General features: G+C 45.1%; 1 protein-coding gene across 1 annotated transcript in view; it reads right to left on the reverse strand.

The window, feature by feature from the left end:
- PLG (plasminogen) overlaps positions 1–27,246 on the reverse strand; it is an 82,713-nt gene that overhangs the window by 26,071 nt on the left and 29,396 nt on the right. Inside the window, exons 7-10 of the mRNA XM_066590732.1 lie at positions 18,504–18,622; positions 11,159–11,321; positions 5,640–5,761; positions 3,860–4,025 (exon numbers count right to left, since the gene is read on the reverse strand). Of these exons, the coding sequence (XP_066446829.1) occupies positions 3,860–4,025; positions 5,640–5,761; positions 11,159–11,321; positions 18,504–18,622 (570 nt within the window). The remainder of the gene's footprint in view (positions 1–3,859; positions 4,026–5,639; positions 5,762–11,158; positions 11,322–18,503; positions 18,623–27,246) is intronic.

The following is a 27,246-nucleotide window of genomic DNA, read 5'->3' on the forward strand; positions in this document are numbered from 1 at the left end:
AAGCCATCTAGTCTCTTCTTAAACACCTCTAGCAATTTTGCCATCCCCACGTTCTCAGGCAAAGAGTTCCACAGTCTCATTGCTCTTACAGTAAAGAACCCCCTTCAACCTATTATGCGGCATGGTGTCAAATGCTTTAGAAAAATCTAGATATACAAGATCAATAGACTCTCCCAGGTCCAGCCTGGAACTTACTTCATTGTAGAAGCTGATCAAATTGGTCTGACATGATCGATCCCCTCATGAACCCATGCTGATGAGGAGATACACCGTTGTTTTCCTTCAGGTATTCCAGTATGGCATCTCTCAGAAACCCCTTGAATATTTTTCCAATTATTTAAGTGAGACTTAAGGACCTGTATTTACCAGCCTCTCTTATTGACCCCTTTTGCTATTATAGGAACCACACTGGCAATATGCCAATCCAGTGGTACAACCCTGCTCTCAATAGTGTCCCTAAATATAAGAAATAGCGGCCTGTCTATCACGTTTCTTATTTCCCTTGGGGCCCTTCGGCGTATTCCATCTGGGCCAGGCGATTTGTTGATTTGAATCTTTTTTAACCAGCTCTGTACTTCCTCCTGAGTTAGCCAGGTGACATTTTGCAGGGGTTTTCATTTTATGCCCCTGCATCTCATGTGACATTTCTTTTTTCTTCGTGAATACGCTTGAGAAAAAACTACTTAATAGATTCGCCTTCCCCCCATCATCTTCTATGATTTCTCCTGCATTATTTGTTAAAGGGCCAGTGCTCTCAGTGCAAATCCTTTTACCGTTTATATAATTGTAAAATAATTTTATAGGGTTATCTTTGCTCTCTTTGGCTCTCTTCTAATTCCCTCGGTCTCTTCTGAAGAGATTGTTACCTGGTATATTCACCGTCCAATCACACTCATCATTAAGCCATGTTTCCGTTATTCCTACTAGATCATAATTTTCTTCAGACATTCTCACTTCAACCTCACCCACTTTTCTGATCAAACTTCTTGCATTTGTTGCCATACAATTTATATGGTTGTTATTCTTTATATTCATTATGCTACTTGTTAGCTATTCTGTCAGTTTTAACTGCACTAATCCCACCCCCGCTCGACCCCCATTCCCATTACTTGGTCCAGGTCACTGTCTACACTGTCTTCCCCCCTATTACTCTTTTTTGCCCCAACCCCAGTCCCTAGTTGAAACACTCCTCCAACCTCCTAGCCATCTTCTCCCCGAGCACAGCTGCACCCTCCCTATTGAGATGCAATTCAATCGCAATTTCACAGAAGCGATACAACTTTTAGTCAAAAACACTTGACATCATTGTAAAAATTGCACATTGGCAAGCGCAATATTGGAATGAGTTTATTGCCTGATATCGTGCTCGCCTGTGTGACATGGATGCATTTTACATGAATGGCATGGACCATTTATAATAATAAAGTGTCAATATCACAAAATATAGAGTACTGTGCAAATATTTTAGGCAGATGTGGAAAAAATGTTGCATAGTAAGAATGCTTTCAAAAATACAAATGTAATAGTTTGATTTTGTGAATTACTAAAATACAAAGTGATTGAACAAAAGAGAAATCTTACTCATATCAATATTTGGTGTGATCGCAGCATCAATTCTTCTAGGTACATTTGCACACAGTTTTTGAAGAAACACAGCAGTGAGGTTGTTCCAAATATGTTAGATCTTCTGTGGATGTAGCTTGCTCAAATCTTTCTGTTTCTTTATATAATCCCAGACAGATGATATTGAGATCAGGGGTCTGTGGGGACCATATCATTACTTAAAGGAATCCTACTTTTCGCTGAAAATAGTTCTTAATGACATTTGCTGTATGTTTGGGGTTGTTGTCCTGCTGCAGAATAAATTTGGCGCCAATGAGATGCCTCGCTGTTTGTTTTAAATGATGGATAAGTATCTGCCTGTATTTCTCATCATTAAGGACACCATTAATACTGACCAAATCTCAACTCCATTTGCTGAAATGCAGCCCCAAATTTGCAAGAAGCCTCCACCATGCTTCACTGTTGCCTGCAGACACTCATTATTGTACCACTCTCCAGCCGTTCAGTAAATAAATTGTCTTCTGCCGCAGCCAAATATTTCATGTTTTGACTCATCAGTCCAGAGTATTTGTTAAAAATTTTCTGCACCCCAGTTCTTATGTTTTTATGCATAGTTGAGTTGGTTAGCCTTGTTTCTAGATCGAAGGTATGGCTTTTTGACTGCAATTCTTCCATGAAGACCACTTTTGACCACACGTCTCTAAACAGTAGATGGATGTACCTGGATCCCACTGGTTTCTGCCAGTTCTGGGCTGATGGCACTGCTTGAATCTTCTGATTTCAAAGGGAAGTAAGCATGATGTGTCTTTCATTCACTGCACTAAGTTTCCTTGGCCGACCACTGCATCTACAGTCCTCAATGTTGCCCGCTTTTTTGACTTTTCCAAAAGAACTTGAACGGCACATCTTGAAACCCCAGTCTAATTTGAAATCTTTCCCTAGGAGACACCTTGTTCATGCAGTATAACTACATTGTGTCTTGTTGCTGTACTCAGTCTTGTCATGATGTATGACCTATGACATGAAACTGTCCTCCACAACATCCCCTTTGTAGTAGAGCTTGGCTGTTACTTACCCAATTTTAAGCCACCTATAGAGCTATTTGTGTATCATGTAAAGACTGTTTAAAATGTGTTTAACTTACAAAAATAAACTATTAACGCTTCTATTTTTTAAGTCATTCTTTCTTTGCTGCATTTTTCCCACACCTGCCTAAAACTTTTGCACAGTGCTGTATGTTGTATCAAATCTACATAAATTATTACTTATCACTTATATTTGGCTTCTTAGCCCCACCTCTGTCTATTCTTATGCATAAATGATGGAGACATCCTAGAAAAAAAATGGAGTCCTTTGTTCCTAGATGTTACAGTGATGATGTTGGTTTGAGAAACTTCATGATGTTTTAAAACATTTTCCCACAAGATAGTTCTGGGATTATTTTGTGGCATACATTTATCTAGTTAAACTAATTATATTGAACTAAAAAAGGAAAACAAGAAGGAAATTTAAATTTTTGCTTTTCCACATTTTACCACATATAAAGCTTAAAAATTAAAACAGACTGCTTCTCTATAAACAAGTAAAACATATGCATTAAATAGAATGTATACACCCTTAGAATGTGCCAAAATTTTGCTGTGGACATTCAGGGTTAAAGACATTGTCACAGTATGGCCCCCTGCACACGGGCTGAAATTCCGCGTCGGGATTTCCCACAGAATTTCCGCCCATGCTCGCCTGCATAGGATTGCTTTACAAAACGCAATCATATGCAGATGGCCGTGATTTGTCCGTGTGAAAATACATGCGGAAAACAAATCGCGGCATGCTCTATTTCTGTGCAGGTCTCACAGAGGCCTGCACAGAAATGTCACTCCCGGTGCCCTGGCTCCGCTCTGCGCCGGCTGGGCGGCAGCGGGCACATCACAGACACGGAGCCGCGGGAGAAGGTGAGAGCCGCACTGGTCCCTGCAGGGACGCGGGTTGGATACCGCTGCGATAATTCTTGCAGGGAATCAGATCCGGTCGTCTGCAGGCGGCCTTTATTAGATCTTCACTGATACATAATTAGATCTTCACTGATGCACAATGCATGCTGCTAAAAAGTCTGCATAGGTTTTAGAGCAGGCAGCCATGGATGTCACTTATTCTGTAGTAAAACCTGTCAAAATGCACGCTTATGTCATCACAGGGATTAATAAGCATGGACATATTAACTCTGCAGCGAATCAAAATAAAAAAGTGATGTCTAAAATCAGTAGTAAATTACATAGTCTGATGAAAATTTACTCACGCATTTGGATGTTTGTCAGGCGTTCGAATATGTTTGTGTGGTGTCATAGAGCTCCAATCTTGACATCTTTTACCTGAAATGGTTATGTATGTTGTACCTCTGTATGATTCACCATTTCCCGTGTAACATTCGGAAGCTGCAGGTGATATGGTTGCTGTAGGTACAACTGTAGAACATAGCAATAAAAAATGACTTTATACATATACAAGTATTTCATTTCAAAATTTGAATGCAATAGTTAAGCAGCAGTTAATGAATGATAACCTGGCATGCAATGTGCACAAGTAGTAACACAATGAAGTGAATACAGCATGCATGCTTGGCCCCATTCATTTTAATGGGAGTGCTGAAAACAGATGAGTTTAAGCAGCCAGCAATCTCCAGTGTTCTCATTGAAATGAATAAAGCAATGGCTGAACATGCATGCTGCTGTGCCATTCATTTTGCCAATCTGTCAGGAGGATACAGGAACCCTGTTATGGAAATTAGTGGGGGATCCAATTGTCAGACCTCCACCAATCAGCTAGTTATCTCCTATCTACTGGGCAGGAGACAAGTATTCTAGTCATATTAACATTTAACCTTTGTATGAATGCAGTAACAGATGTGTCCTCTAGGGGGATTGTGAACAGGTTTTGAGAGGAAAATCCCCAGCACAGAAAGTTTTTTTTTTGTTTACCCCCAATTAACCTGGATGGGTGAGGCTGCAGTATAGAAAGCTAATGAGTTTCTGAGCTCATGTGTCCATTCTGGGATACTCTGTCCCTGGGAGAGGGCCCTGAGAGGTCCACGGCTGAACGCTTGATGTTGGCTGAGAAAGCTATGAACCTGACAGGGGTGGGCAGCCCCTAGGTTGACACCCTGGATGGGTATGATGTTATGTACTATATGTTAAGGTGCTAGGCCTGTATGGTACACAGGGTTAAAAAATTTTGTTATTTAGTGGCCATGTATTCATGTTAATTGTGATGAGTAGCAACAGTGTGAAGATTGTATTATGATTGCTGTTGATTTACCACAATAAAGGACAGATTTACTAAGTTTGTACCAAACCTCTAACCTGGATATGGTTTACTGGTGTGTGACCATTCATCTGGTAGAGGAAAGATGGTGATCTGATGAGCTAACAACTCCCAAGTTATCACACCTTCTATACTAGTCACAACTACTATACAAATAAATAAAATAAATCTTGTTATTTGTATAGTGCCAACTTATTCTGCAGCTCTTTCAAGTAATATAGTTATTACCTCCACCAAGCTGGGCACTTATCTTACCGACCTCGGAAAGATGGAAGGCTGAGTCAGCCTTAAACCAGCTACCTGAACCATGAACTTGCAACCTTCAGGTCATGAGCAAGATCTTACGACTGCATTTCTGCTGCCTTAGCACTCTGCGCCACACGTTGTGCCACATTATTGTGCCTGGTACGGACTGCAGTGGCCTTACCGCTGTTACTTCAATCAGCTGATCCTAAGGCTAGGTCTGCAATAGCTACGTTCTGGAACACCCCTTTAATTGAACACTTTGTCGATTTTGTTTTTGGAGAAGTCATTCACATAAAGGTTCACTTACAGTTTCTCCCTGCACTGTATTTTTTAACAATTAATGCAGAAATCCAGAAAATTCCAAAATGTTTACTTACTTTTTTTTGCAACTGTATCAGACTTCTTAACGGGTGCCATTGTCATGATCTAGTGGTATTAATTTTATGGCTGCTTTGTGTATGCTGGGGGGAAGCAAATCATGCAATATTGTGTAAAGTTATAAATATATTTACCAACAGGTGTAGCATCACAGCTGGGTATATCACAGTATTCCCATCGTTTGGATTGGTCAGTGGTATAACACCAGGGCATTGACTCTTTATCTGGGTTTCTGCAATAATTATTTTCTAGATTCCTGAAAATGAAATGAATTCATAATAATTTTTGAGGATTTCAAAATATATATTTGTTTTGAAACAGAATAAAGGCAAGAAACTTCAGAGTAGCGGATGTATTTAGGCCTCATATGACCATTCCGATCCTATTTATGTCGTTCATCTAAGTATTTGGTCATATCAAAAAACTCATAATATAGTAATCATAATGAAGAATGTGCTAATTATGAAGAAAGGTGAATTAACCCTTCATTAACCTCTGAAAGAAAATACAAACATAGTAAATATAACCATATATAACTACTTGCGGACTGCTCCACAGGTTATATACATCTATGTTATTTGCATTTAACTTTGCAAATTTGTTAAAGGGGTTTTCTGGTTATCGGACAACATTGCCACTATAGTTCCTACTGTGTTAAAATAACAAAAAGAGCAGTACTTACCCCTCCTCTGCCATGGGGATTCAGTGCTGTAGTCCTGCCATCCTCCCGGTGTTTGTTGTGGAAGATGATGTCACTGGAACTTACCAGACCACTGCAGCATCACCACCCGTCCACAATGCTCTCATCCGGGGCACCACCATACCAGGAATTAAGATTGGTGATGTCACATCCTCCGATTGGCTGCAGTGGTCAGGTGATTCCTGAACACATCATCTTTCACAACAAAAAACGGGAGGATGGCAGAACTACAGCGCTGAATCCCCATGGCAGAGGAGGTACTGCTCTTTTTGTTTTAACACAGTAGGAGCTATAGTGCCAGTGTTGTCTGGTAACCTTTTTACTAAATTCCTACAGAGAGGGTGGCTGCATCAGCGAAACACTATGCAACTAAGCAAAACAGACAGGGCTTGACTTCCCAAATGTTGTTCTCTCAACTGCACTATACATTATAGCAATTTTACTATTGAAAATGCAGTTTTCTGGCTAAAATTGCATCACATAACTGTCTTGCATGCTTTGCACCACATTTACTAAGTGTTTCAGACACTTTTATTGGCACATCTGAAAAAGGGATGTGATGTTGTGGAAAAGAGATGTGGCTTCACTGAAATGGGGTGTGGCTTATTGGAAAGGGACATGGCCTATATACAAAATTGTGCGCCAGAAATTTATGCCAACTTTTGGTGCATAGTCTGGTGTAAACTAAGCCAACTAATAGGTGGTATTAAGTTAAACTTGACAGTATAACAATGCACCAGATTTAACATCCAACAGAGTCACTGTGATAAATCTGGCACATGTAAAGACTGTCTAGGCTTAGTTTGCTCTATCTAACTATTAGATTGCATTGGTAAATCTGCTCTGTTGTGCTTCTTAAGCACTATGAAAGCAGCAGTGCTGCCTTATTAAAGTCCAATTTATTAGAGATTGGAGCTGCAGGAAGATCATTTGCATATTTCCGGTGCATTCTGGGAAGAGCAAAGAATCACTGTAAGCGGGAAGATTGCCAGGATTAGCCAGGTCTAGCTGCTTGGAGGACATTGCCTGATCAGAGATTGGAGCTGCAGGAGAATCATTTGCATATTCCCTATGCATTTTGGGAAGAGCAAAGAATCACTTTAAGTGGGAATATTGCTGGGATTCGCCGGGTCTAGCTGCCCGGAGGACATCGCCAGATCAGAGATTGGAGCTGCAGGAAGATCATTTGCCTATTCCCTGTACATTCTGGGAAGAACAAGGAATCACTGTAAGCAGGAAGATTGCTGAGTCTAGCTGCTCGGAGGACATCGCCAGATCAAAGATTGGAGCTGCAGGAAGATCATTTGCGTATTCCCTGTGCATTCTGGGAAGAGCAAGGAATCACTGTAAGCGGGAAGATTGCTGGGTCTAGCTGCTCAGAGGACATCGCTAGATCAGAGATTGGAGCTGCAGGAAGATCATTTGTGTATTCCCTGTGCATTTCAGGAAGAGCAAAGAATCACTGTAAGGGGGAAGATTGCTGGGTCTAGCTGCTCGGAGGACATGGCCAGATCAGAGATTGGAGCTGCGGGAAGATCATTTGCATATTCCCTGTGCATTCTGGGAAGAGCAAAAAATAACTAAGCGGGAAGATTGCCAGGTCTAGCTGCTCAGAGGACATTGCCAGACATTTAGTGATATTTTATAGGTTAGGTATCTTCACTACAATTCTTGACTTTTAGAAGTTTGGAAGTGGACATCAACTGACAACATGGTGAAGGAGAGGAGCCATATGGTGAGCTGCAACGTATGCTATATGTTGCATAGGGAGAAAGAGAAGGAGAAACGTATGCTATCCTGAGCAGAAAGAGGTACAGCAAGAAATGACTCTACCCTCTAAGAACAGAGCAGAGGACAAAGAGGTACAGCAAGAAATAACTGTGTAGTAAGCACACAGAGTCCTCTTGAATGGAGAAAAAGAAGTGATGTTGTGAAGAAGAAAAGGAGAGTGGCGATTGTGAGGGATTCCCTATTGAGAGGAACAGAGGCCGCTGTCTGCAGACCTGACTCCTCACAAGAGGTGTGCTGTCTTCCAGGTGCACAAATCAAAGATGTGTCTGACAGGCTGTAAAGACTCTTCAGTCCTACAGAACACCACCTATTCCTACTAATACATGACACTACAAAAAAAGATCTTGCAACTATCTGCAGAGGCTTTGAAGACCTCGGAAAGAAGGTGAAGGAACTAGGCAGTTTTCTCATCCATCCTCCCAGTGGATGGCCATGGAATAAGAAGATGGAACGGGATTTTTGAGCTGAACAACTGGCTACATCGATGGTGCCATCAGCAAAGATTTGGATTTCTAGACCATGAAGTGAATTATCTATATGATGGACTGCTTGCTAGAGATAGGTTGCACCTTACAAAAACAGGTAAGCATATATTTGGTGGGCGCCTTGCTTCACTCATTAGGAGAGCTTTAAACTAGAACAATATGGGAAGGGAAGTGAAAGGCCAGGTAAAAATATACAGCTAATTAATACATTTGAGAACCTTGTTATTAGAAGTGGAAAGAAAGAACAAAGACAAAAAATTCAGAAGGAAAGTAGAAGAGCAAGAGACGCCGACACAAATGCACAGAGTATGGGAAACAAACAAGGGGAATTGGAGCTCCTAACACAGGAAGAGAAATATGATGTCATATGCATCACAAAAACTTGGTGGAATGATACACATGATTGGAATACAAGGCTTGAAGGATACAACTTATTTATAAGAAACAGACCTAAAAAAGGGGGGGGGGGTATTCATTGTATGTTAGGAAAACATTAATCTCCACAGAGATTCAAGCTTCAGAGCATGGTAGTTCTGAAGAAACTGTTTGGGTAAGAATACTAGGAGAGAACAGAAAGGACACCATTGTGGGCATTTACTATAGGCCACCTGGACAAACAGAAGATATTGATGAACTCTTTCTACATCAGATAGCCAAGCTCTCAAAGAAGCATGACATGGTGATCATGGGAGATTTTAACTATCCAGATATTTGTTGGGAATCTCTCTCAGGTAAAAGTAATGGATCCAACAAATTCTTATCCGCTCTTGTTGACCACTTTATCTTCCAAAAGGCCGAAGAGAAAACAACGGGATCTGCCATCTTGGACCTAATTCTTACCAACAGGGAGGGAATGGTTGATGATGTAAGAGCGGCTGGGATCTTAGGATGCAGTGATCATGCTATCCTTGAATTTTGGATAAAAAGGGGAGGAAGACCTGAGAAAATTCAGGCCTCAAGGTTGGATTTCAGAAAGGCAGATTTTAATGAACTTAGAAAGAGGATAGGAAGAATCCCATGGTTGTATTTTCTTAATGACAAGGTTGGTAAATAATGATTTAATGACTCTCATATCACAATAACAATCCCTAAAAGAAGGAAGAATCGGAAGCATTTAAAGAGACCAGGATTGATGAACACAGAACTTGCACACGTTAAAAATGAAGAAAAATATGTTTATCAAATGGAAAGAGGGGGGAATATCTAAAGAAGAATATAATGCGGTCTGCAGAAACTGTAGGGCAAGTGTAAGAAAAGGTAATATTGAATTGAGGTCGAAAGCAATAAAAAAGAAATTTGGGGGTATGTCAAAAGCAACAGAAAAGTCAAGGATGCTTACAAGATGAAAATGGTGAATTGGTTAAGAATGATGTTGAGAAGGCCGAACTTTTAAATTCTTATTTTGCATCTGTTTTCTCTCAGAAAGTAGATGGAACATCAACTGATCTTCCTGTGCTATTGGGGGAATAAAGAATGCAGGCTATCTATAAGCAGAGATATGGTGAGGAAACACTTAGGCTGCCTGTCCACGGGCGCTTTTGCATTGCGCTCCCTGCGGCAATAATCCGACCCTGGGAAACGCATTGCACGCTTTCCATAACTTTGCTATGGAAAGCACAGCCCCCCCTGTTCACAAGCGGAGAATCGTAGCGATTCTCTGCTCCCGGGAGGAAAATCACAGCATTCTGTGATCAGTGAGGGTGATCAATGAGTCCTTGATATTTATGTGCTGAGACTAACCACATCCACCCATGTAGATAGCCACACCCACACCACCCTCCAGCCACTGTGTGACAGCTGTCTCCCTATTACTGAGCACAGAGCGACAACTGTCAATCAGTGGCCAGAGGATGGAGTGGGCGGGGCTAGTCAGAGCACATGAATATTGAGGACTAGTCCTCTATGTGGCTTCTACTAACAAAATGTGAATTTCTACCAAACCACTGCATAAATACATAAAAATAGGTGGCAGATTCCCTTTAAGTTGTAGTGCGCCAATCTTTCTAGACCATGTGTGAACCACACTAAGGAAGCAGAAGAAGAGTGATATAGCCCCAAGGAAATATGTGTCATTACCTGCTCACTTAAGGCCATGGCTATAACATAATTCAATCAGCTGTTTGACCAGTATTTTATCAGTTGTTTGGGGGGGAGGGGGTTGCATTTTTTTCTTTTTGTTTCTTTTTTTTTTTTTGTGCAGGCCCAGCATTTAAACAAATACTGCATTTGACAGAGGGCAGATGCGAGGCGTTTTTCATTCAAAAAATGCTTTGCATCACTTCCGTGAAATTGCGATTTTCCAATGCTTGTTTCACCTGCGTCAGAGGATCGCAAGTGTTTTCCATCGATTTCAATGAGAAACATCACATTGCACTTGCATGCACACCGCATGGCATGTGAGTGCCATACGATGTCTTTTTACAACGTCCCATTGTTCCGAGGGAGCACCAAAAGAAAGAACATGCTGCGATTTTTTAATTTATTTTTTTTCTTGCAGCAGAAAAAAAAAATTACTCATGTGAATATGTCCATTCAAAAGTATGGAGTTCATACTTGTTTGAGGTTTGTGCATTTTGCAAAGCAAAAACTCACGTGCGATTCTCGCCAGTGTCATTGTAGCCTCAAGCAGAATTAATAGCAAATGCAGTGCTAAACTGAACAGATATCATCTTCTTACTTGCAAGGATAGTTCTCAGGTGTTCTGGAATGGGTATGTGGTTCCTGAGAACTCCAGGGCTGACATGTTTTTCCAGATGTTGTTACCGCAATCTTTCCTATATAGGACTCTCCATTCCCAGATAAGCATTGCAACCCTGGTGCAGATGTTGGGGGTTTGGAAGCTGTAATAAGTATAGAAGAAAGTAAGATTTTGTTGTACTCTATTAGAAAGAAAACTACAATTCTACAAAATGCAAGAAAATTGGTTAAACTCAGAGCTGTAACTTGAAGCTCCTGTAAATGGAAAATTAGTGATAGGGCCACTCAATTACCATGTGCCATTTGTAATATTCGAAATAGAAAAGAGAGTGAATACTGTACATACAAAAATTTTGAGTTTTCCTTTGTTATATATATAGAGGCCCAAATAGTGTTGCTTTGTATTAACCCTTTAGTGACCAAGTCTGTTTGTGCCTTAATGACCAACACATTTTTCAGTTTTTTTCATTATCGCATTCTAGGAGCCATAACTTTTTAATTTCTACGTCGACATAGCCATATGAGGGCTTGCTTTTTGCAGGACAGGTTTTATTTTTTAATGGCATCATTTTTGGATACATATAATGTATTGTATAACTTTTATTAATTTTTGGGGAAGGGACTTGGGAAAAAAATAAATTCTGCCATTTCATTTTTACGGCGTTCAGTGGGCAAAATAATTATTGTGATAGCATTATTCTCTACATCAGCATAATTCCAGCGATACAACGTTTAGGTCCCCTGCAGACGGCCGGGTCAGATCCCCTGCGAGAATTCTTGCTGCAGGATCCGACCTGCGTTCCTGCAGGGACCAGTGCGGCTCTCACCTGCTCCCGCGGCTCCGGTTCTGTGATGTGCTGGATGCCACCCACCTGATGCATGCGCAGAGCGGAGCTGGGGCGCCGGGAGTGACATTTCAGTGCGGGCCCCTGCGAAACCCACATAGAAATAGAACATGCCGCGATTTGTTTTCCGTGTGTATTTTCACGCGGACAAAGCACTGCAGTCTGCATAGGATTGCGTTTTGTAATACAATCCTATGCAGGCGGGCACGGGCGTAAATTGTGCGGGAAATCCTACCACGGAATTTCCGCCCGTGTGTAAGGGGCTTTAGGTTGAGAAAATCTCACAAGGTTTGTGTGTTATAAGATGCACAAATCCTGCATGAATGCAAACCCTATTTTTTTTAATAGGGTCATACACATGAGCAATGTTTTCCCGTATCACATTGCGGCACATTCTATCTTGGGGTGTGCCCTTGCATCTTCCATTGTTTTCAATGGGGGTGGGGCAGCATTGCACCACGTGCTAGTTACATGTGATGCGATGCAAAGAGAAAACAGTGGGAGAAATGTCAACCATGGCTGTTAGATCGCTCTTTCCCCGAAGTGATGCGAGGCGGTGTTGATATAAAAACACCTTGCATCCATGGGGAAATCGCATTTTGGTGAGCAAGTTGAAATATAAGCCCCACCCCAAAAATAACTCCTACCTGCATTCAAAATTTAAAAAAAATCTATATATTACCTAACAGGCACTGTCCGCTTCACCGCATGTCTCCTCTGCAGCTCCGGTACACTTGTCTGTAGTCTTCTGCCAGTGCTTCCTGGTGAGAGTTGAAAAACTCTACCTCCAGCAAGTGCTGGCTCTGATTGGTTTTCGAGCGCTGCGGTTCAGCCAATCACTGCAGCGCTCGATGAACAAATCACAGCCATCACACAACTGTATTTGCGCATGTTCTTACATATGTAAAAATAGTTATTTATCCTACCATTAATTCCCTTTCTTAAGGTCATCATGACAGCATACAATGGAGGTTGTCCTCTGATACCCTGGGGGACACGAAGCAGCAGAGCATAAAAGAACTTCCACCAAACATCAGTGTTTCCCAAATAACCACAGTGACTAATTGCTTAACCAGAAGGTGTGTTTTATTGTATTCACACACCTTCAACAGAAAAAAAATACATCCACACATTATTTGTATGTGAAGAGGATTAAAATTTTACAGGCAGGGGGAGAAAAGCCCATATGCTGTCATGATGACTTCAAGAAAGGGAATGAACAGTAGGATAAATTCCTATTTTCCCCTCATCATCATGACAGCATACGTTGGAAGAATACCAAATCATACAAAGGGCTTTAGGGCGGGACTACAGCCTGTAACACCCTACTTCCGAAGGCCATTTCTTGACCGGACTCTATGTCACGTCTGTAATGTTTTACAAATGTGTGGCTACTAGACCACGTAGCAGCCCTGCAAATCTGATCAGTAGAAGCTTGGGCCTTCTCAGCCCAAGAACACACTATGGCTTGAGTGGAGTGGGCCTTTAATCCTTCAGGAGGGGAAACGCCCCGGGACTTGTAGGCCTCTTGGATGGCTCGCCTGACCCATCGAGCAATCGTGTCTTTAGAAGCGGCCTTTCCTTTGGCCGGCCCCTGAAATTGAACAAAACGTTTATCAGATTTTCTGAATGATTTTGTTGCCTCTAAATATGCTTATATAGCCCTCCTAACGTCTAAGCTATCGAATTTCTGTTTTTTATCATTCTGGCAATCCTGACAGAAAGAAGGAAGAGTAATTGTTTGACCTCTATGAAAATCCATCAGGACTTTTGGCTGAAAAAAGGGTCTAATGTAAATGTTATTCTGTCTGTTTGAACTGTCATATAGGGAAGTCTATGGGAAAGGGCCTGGATCTCAACTACCAGTCTAGCTGATTTGACTGGCACTAGAAAGGATACCTTATACGTAAGGGTGGAAATGGATAGGTACACCAGGGGTTCAAAGGACGGATCACAGAATGCTTGTAGTACTATGGATAGGTCCCAGGGAGGTGTTCCTAAACAAAAGGGTGAAGCCTACTAGCGCCCCTCAGAAACTTCCTGACCCACCTGTGGTCCACTAGAGAGAGGTCGAAGTACGCCCCCAAGGCGGCAACCTGAACCTTCAAGGTGTTCGGACTTAACCCTTTATCCAGACCTTCCCGAAGGAAGTCTAGAATTCTGGGGATGTCAGGATGAACTAGTTCTTGAATATCCTGCCTCCATCCATTATGAAAATTTTCCCCAAACCTTCGAATAGATCTTTCTAGTTGAAGGCTTAAAGCTCTCACAGATGGTCGACACCACCTTGTTGGATAGATCTAGGCCTAAGAACTTTACCCTCTCAGCATCCAGGAGGTTATTTTGAACCTCTGGACCTCCGTGTAAAACAGTGGACCTTGACGTAGATGGTCTGGATGGGATCTCCAACAGCGAGGGATTTTAACAAAGGGAACCAAAGTCTCTTGGGCCAATAGGGAACTACTAATACTACTGCGGTCCTTGATCCCTGTATCTTTCTCAGAACAAGTGGTATCTGGGGCAGGGGGAGAGAAGCATAAGCCAGATCCCAGTCCCAAGTGTGCGAGAGGGCGTCAGTGCTTACTGCCTGAGTGTCTGCACCCTGCCGGCACTTGGCGTTTCTACTGGAGACGAACAGATCTATTTGTGGTGTGTTCTCCACTTTGTGGCGAGTGATCTCAACACCTCGGGATACAATTCCCATCCTCCAGGGTCCACTTCCTTTCTGCTGAGGTAATCCGCAGTTGTGTTTTCTGCTCCTCTTATGTGAAAGGCCAACAGAGATGAGGTTTCTTGCTCCACCCAGCGTAGGATCTTCCTTGCTAACTGCTGGAAAAGAGGATTCCTGGTGGCACCCTGGTGGCGAATGAATGATACTGCACTCATTGTCTGAGAGGATCTTAACGTGTCTCCCAAATAAATCTGTGTGAAGGTTGCATAGGGACTTCCAGGCTGCATTCAATGCCTTAAAGTTGGAGGTATTGGATATCTCATGAGAGCCCCAGGAGCCCTGTATGTGCCTCCCCTGCAAGTGGGCCCCCCAGACCATAGCGCTGGCATCGGTTGTGACCACTACTGCAGGTTCACGGTTCCATTCAGAGACTTTACAGAGATTGTCTACGGACATCCACCACCAGAGAGTATTTTATCCCTTCTCATTTAGAGAAGCCTGGGTCCTGTTCCACTTTCTGAGGATAAGGGTTTGCAACTCTCTGCTTTGGAACTGAGCCCAAGGCACAGTATTTTTTCACTGCGGCAGTATTTGTCTATATATCAAACACTAATCCCTTCACAGTTATAGACAACTAAAAGATTCAATCTTTATTAAACAAATGTTAAAATAGGGGCTAACATGGGCAAACTCCCATAAACTCATACATAGGATCCTCAATAACTAAGACAAGCTGATCTAAGTCGACTTATGAGGATTCAAATGTATTTGAGCTCACCCTGTTCAAAAATTGATTTGGTAGCCCAAGTGGCGTAGCAATGGGCTCGCTCTGTCAGGGCAATCAAATCAAAATTTTTCAAAGTTTTGAGGGGAATGTAGAACCGAAGCATATGATAACCAAGGGTCTACTTGACTTCTATTATAGCTATGAAACGATAGAGTCAATGTCACATTTTCTCCTTAGTATGACAGTGCATGCAATTGCATGAACCATTCAACCAGGGTGGGCATAAAAGTGAAAAGCTATTTGCAGGGTTCAAGGTTAACAGAGCGATAACACAATTTTTTGATTCAAGACCAACAGCAGTATAGGTTCGACGCGTTTCTCTGTTAGTAAGAACAGTTCATTAGGCACCTTTCTAGTTATGTTGCTCCAAAGAAAATATTTTTGAACTTTCTCCCCCTATGAACCTGAACTGCAGATCCTGTAATTCAACATAATAGTTACCGGGTATACAATCTCCCTAGGCTCAGATGAACATGCTGGGCTACGGGCTAAACACCAGTTGGGAACACAATAAATGTGGTTCCCTACTGTTCCCACATGTCTAGGTAGCAGCAGCCTACTTTCAGTACACCACTATCTCAGTAGTTCGATATATTGCATAGCTGAGGGTGTGCAACCCTACAGGTATTTTTATAAGTATCCCACACTACAGGGTATAAAAGAGTGGTGCCTCACAGCTCCCATGAGAAGAAGGGGTTAACAGGCAAGGTCTGCTAGATAGTAGCCCTGAACACAGGCCCCAGCTGTGTGTCCAGTTTCAGAGAGAGAGAGAGATAAAACGAAAAACAGGTACAGCCTCAGGCCTTGACGGTAGGCAAGAGGTTGTGACATTGTATCCAGGTTGCCCTGGTTAAATAGCAGCGAAAGACTCACCTAGAAGGTGGGTTTATACTTCCTCCGCAAATCAGAGGATTGTGAGTCCCCTGGGGACCAGGCATGGCTGAACACACCCACCATCCTCAAGATTTGTGTAGGAAGTATAAACCCATCTTCTAGGTGGGTCTTTGAACAGGGTGAGCTGAAATACATTTGGAATCCTCATAAGTCGACTTAGATCGCCCTGTCTTAGTTATTGAGGATCCTATGTATGAGCTTATGTGAGTTATCCCCTATTTTAACGTTTGTTTAATAAAGATTGAATCTTTTAGTTGTCTATAACTATGAAGGGCAACAAAGTATTGATGCAGGATGTCATAAAGCCTAGAACACTGATGGCTTCCCTAATAGACACCCCAGATTTTTTATGTAGGGCTGTACACGCATCTAAAATATGTTGCGTTCTTGAGGGGGGTAGGGAAGAGCACTGAAGGTGGGAATCTAGGATGACACCCAAAAACCTTTTCCTAGGTTCTGGACCTAGGCTGTACTTCTGAGAATTGATGACCCAGCCTAAACCCTGAAGTAAAGAGAGTGATTTCTAACTGAGAATCCAAGATTGTGTGGGTTTCCACCACAAGGAGGAAATCATTCAGATAAGGGGTAATACATTTCTCTTGGCCTCTCTAGGTTTCTGTATATCCCTGTCCCGCAAGACATAGAATACAGTTGTTAAGTGTTTGTGTCATGGTGCAAGTGCATTGGTCGGCCCACTGGACCACTCACTGTGGAGTCTCAGATTCCTCTCTGGCGGACATCCCAGCGTCAGACCTATGGAATCTTTTAATGGTACTGGAGGATCAGGCGACTGTCACTGCGAACCACCAGCAGAGCTCTTCTTGCAGCTGCTGGGCTTTAAATTTTTGAGCTCCGGCCAAGGCTCTACACCTTTTACAGGGTGTCTGATGACTGCCGGCATCAGATCTGGAATTAGACGTCTCCGCTGTTGAGACTCTGTGATCCTGCGGCCGACGCCGAGATGACTGCCGTGGCTCCAGCGGACCCTTCCGTAGGCTCCGGCCCGCACAGCCACTGGTTGGAACCCAGGTGAGGCACTACCCACTGAGGGAACCGGGCTGTAGTGGAGGGACCGCTACGGCAAGCGGTCCCGGCAGATAGGGGGACCGTTTCTTGGGACCCTGCCCATGCTAGCCCCGACGAGGCCCAGGAGGATAAGTCTTCCCTGGGGAGGCAGCATGCAATGGAGTTCTCCGCTGCTGTCCTGAAGGGACAGGAAGACACTGTTTAGTGGAGGTGGAGGTTCTTTTATGCTCTAATGCTTTCTGTCCCCACAGGGCATCAGAGGACAACCTCCAATTTATGCTGTCATGATGACGAGGGGAAATATACACGCACTAAACACAGAATAGAGCTCATTGATTTCAATGAGACTCCCTTATGAGCATGTGGCACCTGCTCTACTTTCCTGCGTTTTCGCAGCAAGACCCGTATAGAAGTCTGTGGAGGGGTGCACATATGCTAGGGAAAACGTGAAACACTGTGCAAAACGCGGGGAAAAGAACACATCTGGACCTCATTAGGTCATATAGCCTTTTAATTCACAGAATGGGTATGTCGCACGTGTGTGTGAACTGGCCCTGCATGCGCAAAAAGTATAGTACTATGCGCAGATGCATGCAAATCTACTTCATAAAACCTCATTCATGCAGAAATATGTTGTGCTGCGGCGAGTGTATTTGTGCATACGGTCATCTGAATAAACCCTAAGGATGTGTTATTGACTAAATCTACTCTATTTCTGTAAAATATTGAAGCCATGAACTATGTATCTGCCTAAGCTGTTATGCAGGAACGCCCCAGCACGTCATCGGCTGTCTCTTGCCAGCTGTCTATGCTTCTTCAATGGCAGCAGCAATAATCTGAATAAAGATTCTCTATTTGGTAAATGCAAATTTCGCAGTGAAAAAAACTGTAGTGGGTAGTCACCCTTAAATTGCTACAGTTTTCAATTTTAGCATGTTATCTGTTGACACACATTTGTAATAGAAAATGCCTATATGCAATTTCTAAGAGCTGTAATCCTATTACAAAAGAGCATGAAAAAATACAAAAGCAAACAAGCTGATGTTTAGTAGGCATTTTAATACTACATCTAGGAATGGAGAAACAAAACTATGAAACTCACTGCAGCGTGGAATATCGCAGTATTCCCATCGTGTGTTTAAATCAGTAGTTAAACACCATGGTCGTGGATCTCCATCTGGGTTGCGACAGTAATTATTGATTAGATTCTTCTCTGGTACGCTGAAAGAGAAAAAAATCATCTTGGGCTTCTTTCACACACACTTCACTTGTGCCATATTTTTGGGCTTAAAATGAAAACAATTCTACCATTGCTTTCAATAGGGCCGCTGCTGCCGCCAGCCCTGTTGGAGACAATGGGTGATCACGCATAAAGATAGGACATGCTGTAATGTGTTTCCCACATAGCATAACAGTGCCATGCAGGAAAACATCACTCATGTCTATGACCCTAGTCAAAAGAATGGGGTTCATATTTGTGCGTCTTGCACCAGTGTGAAGGCAGCCTAATCTACTACAGCATTTTTTTGTGGAAGTAAAAGTTTACAAAAAAACAGTATTTTTCCTAAAAACACTATCGCGAAACCATACTTTTTACAAACTAGGAAAAGCACCACAAAAAAACAGTGTGAGGGAAATCTAGGGTGGTTTTACACACAGTATTTTTTGTGAAAAATGCTGCAGCCTTTCTTGCAGTTTTTCAAGCCAAAGCCAGTTATGTGGAATGTACATACATCTTTGGTTCGCGTTCTAAGGACTTCATAGTAAAACAAAAGAATATTTTCATGATTTATGATTATTAATAGTGATGAGCGAACGTACTTGTCCGAGCTTGATGCTCGGGCGAATATTAGGGTGTTCGGGATGCTCGTTACTCTTAACAAGCACCACGCGGTGTTCGGGTTACTTTCACTTTCCTCTGTGAGACGTTAGCGCGCTTTTCTGGCCAATTGAAAGACAGGGAAGGCATTACAACTTCCCCCTGTGACGTTCAAGCCCTATACCACCCCCCTGCTGTGAGTGGCTGGGGAGATCAGATGTCACCCGAGTATAAAAGTCGGCCCCTCCCGCGGCTCGCCTCAGATGCCTTGTGAGTTAGCTGAGGGAAAGTGCTGCTGCTGCTGCTGCTGTAGGGAGAGTGTTAGGAGTGAGTGTAGGCTTCAAGAACCCCAACGGTCCTTCTCAGGGCCACATCTATCCGTGTGCAGTACTGTGGAGGGTGCTGTTAGCAGTGTTGCACAATTTTTTTTTTTTCAAAATCGGCTGTCTGCAGAGCATTGCACCCTGCAGTAATAGTCCAGGGACAGAAGTGGTGGTTAGGCAGGGAGAGTGTTAGGAGTGAGTGTAGGCTTCAAGAACCCCAACGGTCCTTCTTAGGGCCACATTTAACCGTGTGCAGTACTGTGCAGGCTGCTGTTAGCAGTGTTGCATTTTTTTTTTTTTTCAAAATCGGCTGTGCAGAGCATTGCGCCCTGCAGTAATACTACAGGGACAGAATTGTGTAGGCAGGGACAGAAGACATATATTATTGATTGAATATAGTCAGTGAGCCTTTTCTTTAAAAAAAAAAAAGGGAAAAATTCTATTTGGCCTGCCTCTGTCAGTCCTCAGCGTTCTGTGTACGTGTGTGGTGGGTGGAGATAGTAAAAAAATCATACGCAGCCAGCTACGTTTAACAGCAGTCTTGCGCCAATTTATTTCCTGCCTGCCTGGGAAAAATCACCGCTCTGCTGCACTTCATATAACTGCATTTCTGTGGAACAGATTTCTTATCTGATTGAATATAGTCAGTGGGCCGGCCTTCCCTTTAAAAAAAAAGGGAAAAATTCTATTTGGCCTGCCTCTGTCAGTCCTCAGCGTTCTGGGTACATGTGTGGTGGGTGGAGATAGTAAAAAATCATACGCAGCCAGCTACGTTTAACAGCAGTTTTGCGCCAATTTATTTCCTGCCTGCCTGGGAAAAATCACCGCTCTGCTGCACTTCATATAACTGCATTTCTGTGGAACAGATTTCTTATCTGATTGAATATAGTCAGTGGACCTTTTCTTTAAAAAAAAAAAAGGGAAAAATTCTATTTGGCCTGCCTCTGTCAGTCCTCAGCGTTCTGTGTACGTGTGTGGTGGGTGGAGATAGTAAAAAAATCATACGCAGCCAGCTACGTTTAACAGCAGTCTTGCGCCAATTTATTTCCTGCCTGCCTGGGAAAAATCACCGCTCTGCTGCACTTCATATAACTGCATTTCTGTGGAACAGATTTCTTATCTGATTGAATATAGTCAGTGGACCTTTTCTTTAAAAAAAAAAAGGGAAAAATTCTATTTGGCCTGCCTCTGTCAGTCCTCAGCGTTCTGTGTACGTGTGTGGTGGGTGGAGATAGTAAAAAAATCATACGCAGCCAGCTACGTTTAACAGCAGACTTGCGCCAATTTATTTCCTGCCTGCCTGGGAAAAATCACCGCTCTGCTGCACTTCATATAACTGCATTTCTGTGGAACAGATTTCTTATCTGATTGAATATAGTCAGTGGACCTTTTCTTTAAAAAAAAAGGGAAAAATTCTATTTGGCCTGCCTCTGTCAGTCCTCAGCGTTCTGTGTACGTGTGTGGTGGGTGGAGATAGTAAAAAAATCATACGCAGCCAGCTATGTTTAACAGCAGTCTTGTGCCAATTTATTTCCTGCCTGCCTGGGAAAAATCACCGCTCTGCTGCACTTCATATAACTGCATTTCTGTGGAACAGATTTCTTATCTGATTGAATATAGTCAGTGGGCCGGCCTTCCCTTTAAAAAAAAAAAAGGGAAAAATTCTATTTGGCCTGCAGGCTTGCGCCAATTTATTTCCTGCCTGGGAAATCACTGGTAATACAGCATGCTGAGGGGTAGGGGTAGGCCTAGAGGACGTGGACGTGGCCGAGGACGCGTAGGCCCAAGTGAGGGTGTGGGCACAGGCCGAGCTCCTGATCCACGCGGGAGACCTTTATTAGAAAATGAGCAGTGTGAGCAGGTCCTGTCGTGGATGGCAGAAAGTGCTTTGAGCAAGCTATCATCCACCCAGAGTTCTGCGCCGTCCAGTGCTGCAAATCCGAATCCTCTGGCTGCTGCTCCTCCTTCCTCCCAGCCTCCTTACTCCACTACAATGACACATGCTCAGGAGCGGGAAGACTCCCAGGAACTGTTCTCGGGCCCCTGCTCAGATTGGGCAGCAGTGGTTCCTCTCCCACCAGAGGAGTTTATCGTCACTGATGCCCAACCATTGGAAAGTTCCCGGGGTCCGGGGGATGAGGCTGGGGACTTCCGGCAACTGTCTCAAGACCTTTCAGTGGGTGAGGAGGACGATGACGATGAGACACAGTTGTCTTGCAGTGAGGTAGTAGTAAGGGCAGTAACTGCGAGGGAGGAGCGCACAGAGGATTCGGAGGAAGAGCAGCAGGACGATGAGGTGACTGACCCCACCTGGTGTGCAACGCCTACTCAGGACAGGTCTTCAGAGGGGGAGGCAAGGGCAGCAGCAGGGCAGGTTGCAAGAGGCAGTGCGGTGTCCAGGGGTAGAGGCAGGGCCAGACCGAATAATCCACCAAGTGTTTCCCAAAGCGCACCCTCGCGCCATGCCACCCTGCAGAGGCCGAGGTGCTCTACGGTCTGGCAGTTTTTCACTGAGACGCCTGACGACCGACGAACAGTGGTGTGCAACCTTTGTCGCGCCAAGATCAGCCGGGGAGCCACCACCAACAGCCTCACCACCACCAGCATGCGCAGACATATGATGGCCAAGCACCCCACGAGGTGGGACGAAGGCCGTTCACCGCCTCCGGTTTGCACCGCTGCCTCTCCCCCTGTGCCCCAACCTGCCACTGAGATCCAACCCCCCTCTCAGGACACAGGCACTACCGTCTCCTGGCCTGCACCCACACCCTCACCTCCGCTGTCCTCGGCCCAATCCAGCAATGTCTCGCACCGCACCGTCCAGACGTCGCTAGCGCAAGTCTTTGAGCGCAAGCGCAAGTACGCCGCCACGCACCTGCACGCTCAAGCGTTAACCGTCCACATAGCGAAATTTATCAGCCTTGAGATGCTGCCGTATAGGGTTGTGGAAACGGAGTCTTTCAAAAGTATGATGGCGGCGGCGGCCCCGCGCTACTCGGTTCCCAGTCGCCACTACTTTTCCCGATGTGCCATCCCAGCCCTGCACGACCACGTCTCCCGCAACATTGTACGCGCCCTCACCAATGCGGTTAGTGGCAAGGTCCACTTAACAACGGACACGTGGACAAGCACAGGCGGGCAGGGCCACTACATCTCCCTGACGGCACATTGGGTGAATTTAGTGGAGGCTGGGACAGAGTCAGAGCCTGGGACCGCTCACGTCCTACCCACCCCCAGAATTGCGGGCCCCAGCTCGGTGGTGGTATGTTCGGCGGTGTATGCTTCCTCCACTAAAGCACCCTCCTCCTCCTCCTCAACCTCTGTCTCGCAATCTAGATGTGTCAGCAGCAGCAGGACGTCGCCAGCAGTCGGTGTCGCGCGGCGTGGCAGCACAGCGGTGGGCAAGCGTCAGCAGGCCGTGCTGAAACTACTCAGCTTAGGAGAGAAGAGGCACACGGCCCACGAACTGCTGCGGGGTCTGACAGAGCAGACCGACCGTTGGCTTGCGCCGCTGAGCCTCCAACCGGGCATGGTCGTGTGTGACAACGGGCGTAACCTGGTGGCGGCTCTGCAGCTCGGCAGCCTCACGCACGTGCCATGCCTGGCCTACGTCTTTAATTTGGTGGTTCAGCGCTTTCTGAAAAGCTACCCACGCTTGTCAGACCTGCTCGTAAAGGTGCGCCGGCTCTGTGCACATTTCCGCAAGTCCCACACGGACGCTGCCACCCTGCGGACACTGCAACATCGGTTTAATCTGCCAGTGCACCGACTGCTGTGCGACGTGCCCACACGGTGGAACTCTACGCTCCACATGTTGGCCAGGCTCTATGAGCAGCGTAGAGCTATAGTGGAATACCAACTCCAACATGGGCGGCGCAGTGGGATTCAGCCTCCTCAATTATTTTCAGAAGAGTGGGCCTGGTTGGCAGACATCTGCCAGGTCCTTGGAAAGTTTGAGGAGTCTACCCAGGTGGTGAGCGGCGATGCTGCAATCATTAGCGTCACCATTCCTCTGCTATGCCTCTTGAGAAGTTCCCTGCAAAGCATAAAGGCAAATGCTTTGCGCTCGGAAACGGAGGCGGGGGAAGACAGTATGTCGCTGGATAGTCAGAGCACCCTCCTGTCTATATCTCAGCGCTTTGAGAAGGAGGAGGATGAGCATGAGGAGGAGGAGGAGGAGGGGGAAGAGACAGCTTGGCCCACTGCTGACGGTACCCATGCTGCTAGCCTGTCATCCTTTCAGCGTGTATGGCCTGAGGAGGAGGAGGCGGAGGAGGAGGAGGAGGAGGATCCTGAAAGTGATCTTCCTAGTGAAGACAGCCATGTGTTGCGTACAGGTACCCTGGCACACATGGCTGACTTCATGTTAGGATGCCTTTCTCGTGACCCTCGTGTTGCCCGAATTCTGGCCACTACGGATTACTGGGTGTACACACTGCTCGACCCACGGTATAAGGAGAACCTTTCGACTCTCATTCCCGAAGAGGAAAGGGGTTCGAGAGTGTTGCTATACCACAGTACCCTGGCGGACAAGCTGATGGTAAAATTCCCCTCCGACAGCGCTAGTGGCAGAAGGCGCAGTTCCGAGGGCCAGGTAGCAGGGGAGGTGCGGAGATCGAGCAGCATGTTCAGCACAGGCAGTGCAACACTCTTTAAGGCCCTGGACAGCTTTATGGCTCCCCACCAAGACTGTGTCACCGCTCCCCAGTCAAGGCTGAGTCGGCGGGAGCACTGTAAAAGGATGGTGAGGGAGTACATAGCCGATCGCACGACCGTCCTCCGTGACGCCTCTCCCCCCTACAACTACTGGGTGTCGAAGCTGGACACGTGGCCTGAACTCGCGCTGTATGCCCTGGAGGTGCTTGCTTGTCCTGCGGCTAGCGTCTTGTCAGAGAGGGTGTTTAGTGCGGCTGGGGGAATCATCACAGATAAGCGTACACGCCTGTCCACCGACAGTGCCGACAGGCTTACACTCATCAAGATGAACAAAGCGTGGATTTCCCCAGACTTCTCTTCTCCACCAGCGGACAGCAGCGATACCTAAGCAATACGTAGGCTGCACCCGCGGATGGAAGCATCGTTCTGTATCACCATCCAAAACGGTGACATTTCTGCTTCATCAATCTGTGTATAATATTCCTCCTCCTCCTCCTGCTCCTCCTCCTGAAACCTCATGTAATCACGCCGAACGGGCAATTTTTCTTTGGGCCACAAGGCTCACTCATATAATGTTTCCAAACAATTTTTATACGTTTCAATGCTCTTACAAACGATGAAACTTAAACTTGAACCAATTTTTCATTAAACTGGGCTGCCTCCAAGCCTAGTTACCACTTAAGCCACATTAACCAAAGCGATTAATGGGTTTCACCTGCCATCTTGGTTGGGCATGGCCAATTTTTTCTGAGGTACATTAGTACTGTTGCTACACCAATTTTTTGGGGCCCTCACCTACAGTGTAATCATAGTAATTTCTATGTTCTTCGCCTGCACTCATCGTACAGAAAGGTGTGTGGGGTTGGCCTACACTTTTGCTACATAAATGTAACTGGGGCCTTGTCTATACTGCAGCTACTGAAATGTGAAAGAGACTGTTATCTCCCTAAACTGCTGCAATGGGAATTGTTACTGGGGCTTGTCTTGAGTGCTACTATTACTGAAATGGAACTAAGACTGCGCTCCTCCTATACTGCTGCTACGGAATTGTTACTGGGGCTTGTCTTGAGTGCTACTATTACTGAAATGGAACTAAGACTGCGCTCCTCCTATACTGCTGCAATGAGAATTGTTACTGGGGCTTGTCTTGAGTGCTACTATTACTGAAATGGAACTAAGACTGCGCTCCTCCTATACTGCTGCTTCGGAATTGTTACTGGGGCTTGTCTTGAGTGCTACTATTACTGAAATGGAACTAAGACTGCGCTCCTCCTATACTGCTGCAATGGGAATTGTTACTGGGGCTTGTCTTGAGTGCTACTATTACTGAAATGGAACTAAGACTGCGCTCCTCCTATACTGCTGCTTCGGAATTGTTACTGGGGCTTGTCTTGAGTGCTACTATTACTGAAATGGAACTAAGACTGCGCTCCTCCTATACTGCTGCAATGAGAATTGTTACTGGGGCTTGTCTTGAGTGCTACTATTACTGAAATGACAACTAAGACTGCGCTCCTCCTATACTGCTGCTTCGGAATTGTTACTGGGGCCTGTCTTGAGTGCTACTATTACTGAAATGGAACTAAGACTGCGCTCCCCCTATACTGCTGCTAGTGATATGTTAGTGGGGCCTGTCCCTAATACTACCGCTGAAATGTTAATAATTCGGGGCTCTGCCTATACCGCAGCTAATGGTATGTCACTGGGGTGTGGAAACAGAGGCTTCACAAAGACATGATGGCGGCGAGGCCATTTCCCACCAACGCGGTTACTGTTAAGGTGCATATAACCACGGACACGTGGAGAGGACACATAGTGCCTCCAAAACATCCCCCTCCTCCTCCAACAATGAAAACATTCTTGGCAAATACCTTTGCATTGGTCCGTCTGGTGGCAGTCCAAGAATTTCACCTTTAACGACACTACAAGAGAGCACCACCACCATCCCCCCGCCACGGCCCACTTAATCATGGCCACATTCCGAAAACCAACTACATAAAACCACGCTACTAGGTCCGCAGTCACCACCACATTACCACCAACGAGGTTACTGTTAAGGTACATATTACCAGTCTGACTGGGGCATGCAGTGTGGGCCAAAGCCCACCTGTATTGTATCTGACGTTAGCTCTGCTGAGTAGGGCACTGCAATGGGATATATTTATGTACCGCCGGTGGCTTCCTGGCACCTACCCATGCTGTAGGTGCACACGGAGTTTAACCTACATCTGTCCACTTCTAAAGAACCCCAGTCTGACTGGGGCATGCAGTGTGGGCCGAAGCCCACCTGCATTAAGCACGACATTACTACCTCAGCTGTGTTGGGCAATGCAATGGGATATTTTTATGTACCGCCGGTGGGTTCCAGGGAGCCACCCATGCTGTAGGTGCACACAGAATTCCCATTGCGGAGTTGTACCTGCCTGTGACTATTTATAAAAAACCGCGGTCTGACTGGGGCGTGCAGACACCTTGACAGAATGAATAGTGTGTGGCACATAGGTTCCCCATTGCTATGCCCACGTGTGCAGCTCCAGATGGAGGTGGCACAGGATTGGATTTCTCATTGCTTCTGTACAGCATTGTGGACTACCGCCCCGCCCCTTTTAAAGAGGGTCGCTGCCTAGCCATGCCAACCCTCTGCAGTGTGTGCCTGCTTTTCCTGTGGCAGACGCACTTATAAATAGACGTGAGGGTGGCGTGGCATGAGGGCAGCTAAAGGCTGGGCAGGGACAGTTTGGTGTGCGCTGTGGACACTGGGTCGTGGGGGGGGGGTTTGGGCAGCATGTAAACCAGGAGAAGTGGCAGCGGAGTGTCATGCAGGCAGTGATTGTGCTTTGTTGGAGGTAGTGTGGTGCTTAGCTAAGGTATGCCATGCTAATGAGGGCTTTTCAGAAGTAAAAGTTGTTGGGAGGGGGGGGCACCCACTCTTGCCGCTATTGTGGCTTAATAGTGGGACCTGTGAACTTGAGATGCAGCCCAACATGTAGCCCCTCGCCTCCCCTATCCGTTGCTGTGTCGTTCCCATCACTTTCTTGAATTGCCCA

Source organism: Eleutherodactylus coqui, chromosome 1, assembly GCF_035609145.1.
Source record: "Eleutherodactylus coqui strain aEleCoq1 chromosome 1, aEleCoq1.hap1, whole genome shotgun sequence".
Taxonomy (NCBI): Eukaryota; Metazoa; Chordata; class Amphibia; order Anura; family Eleutherodactylidae; genus Eleutherodactylus; species Eleutherodactylus coqui.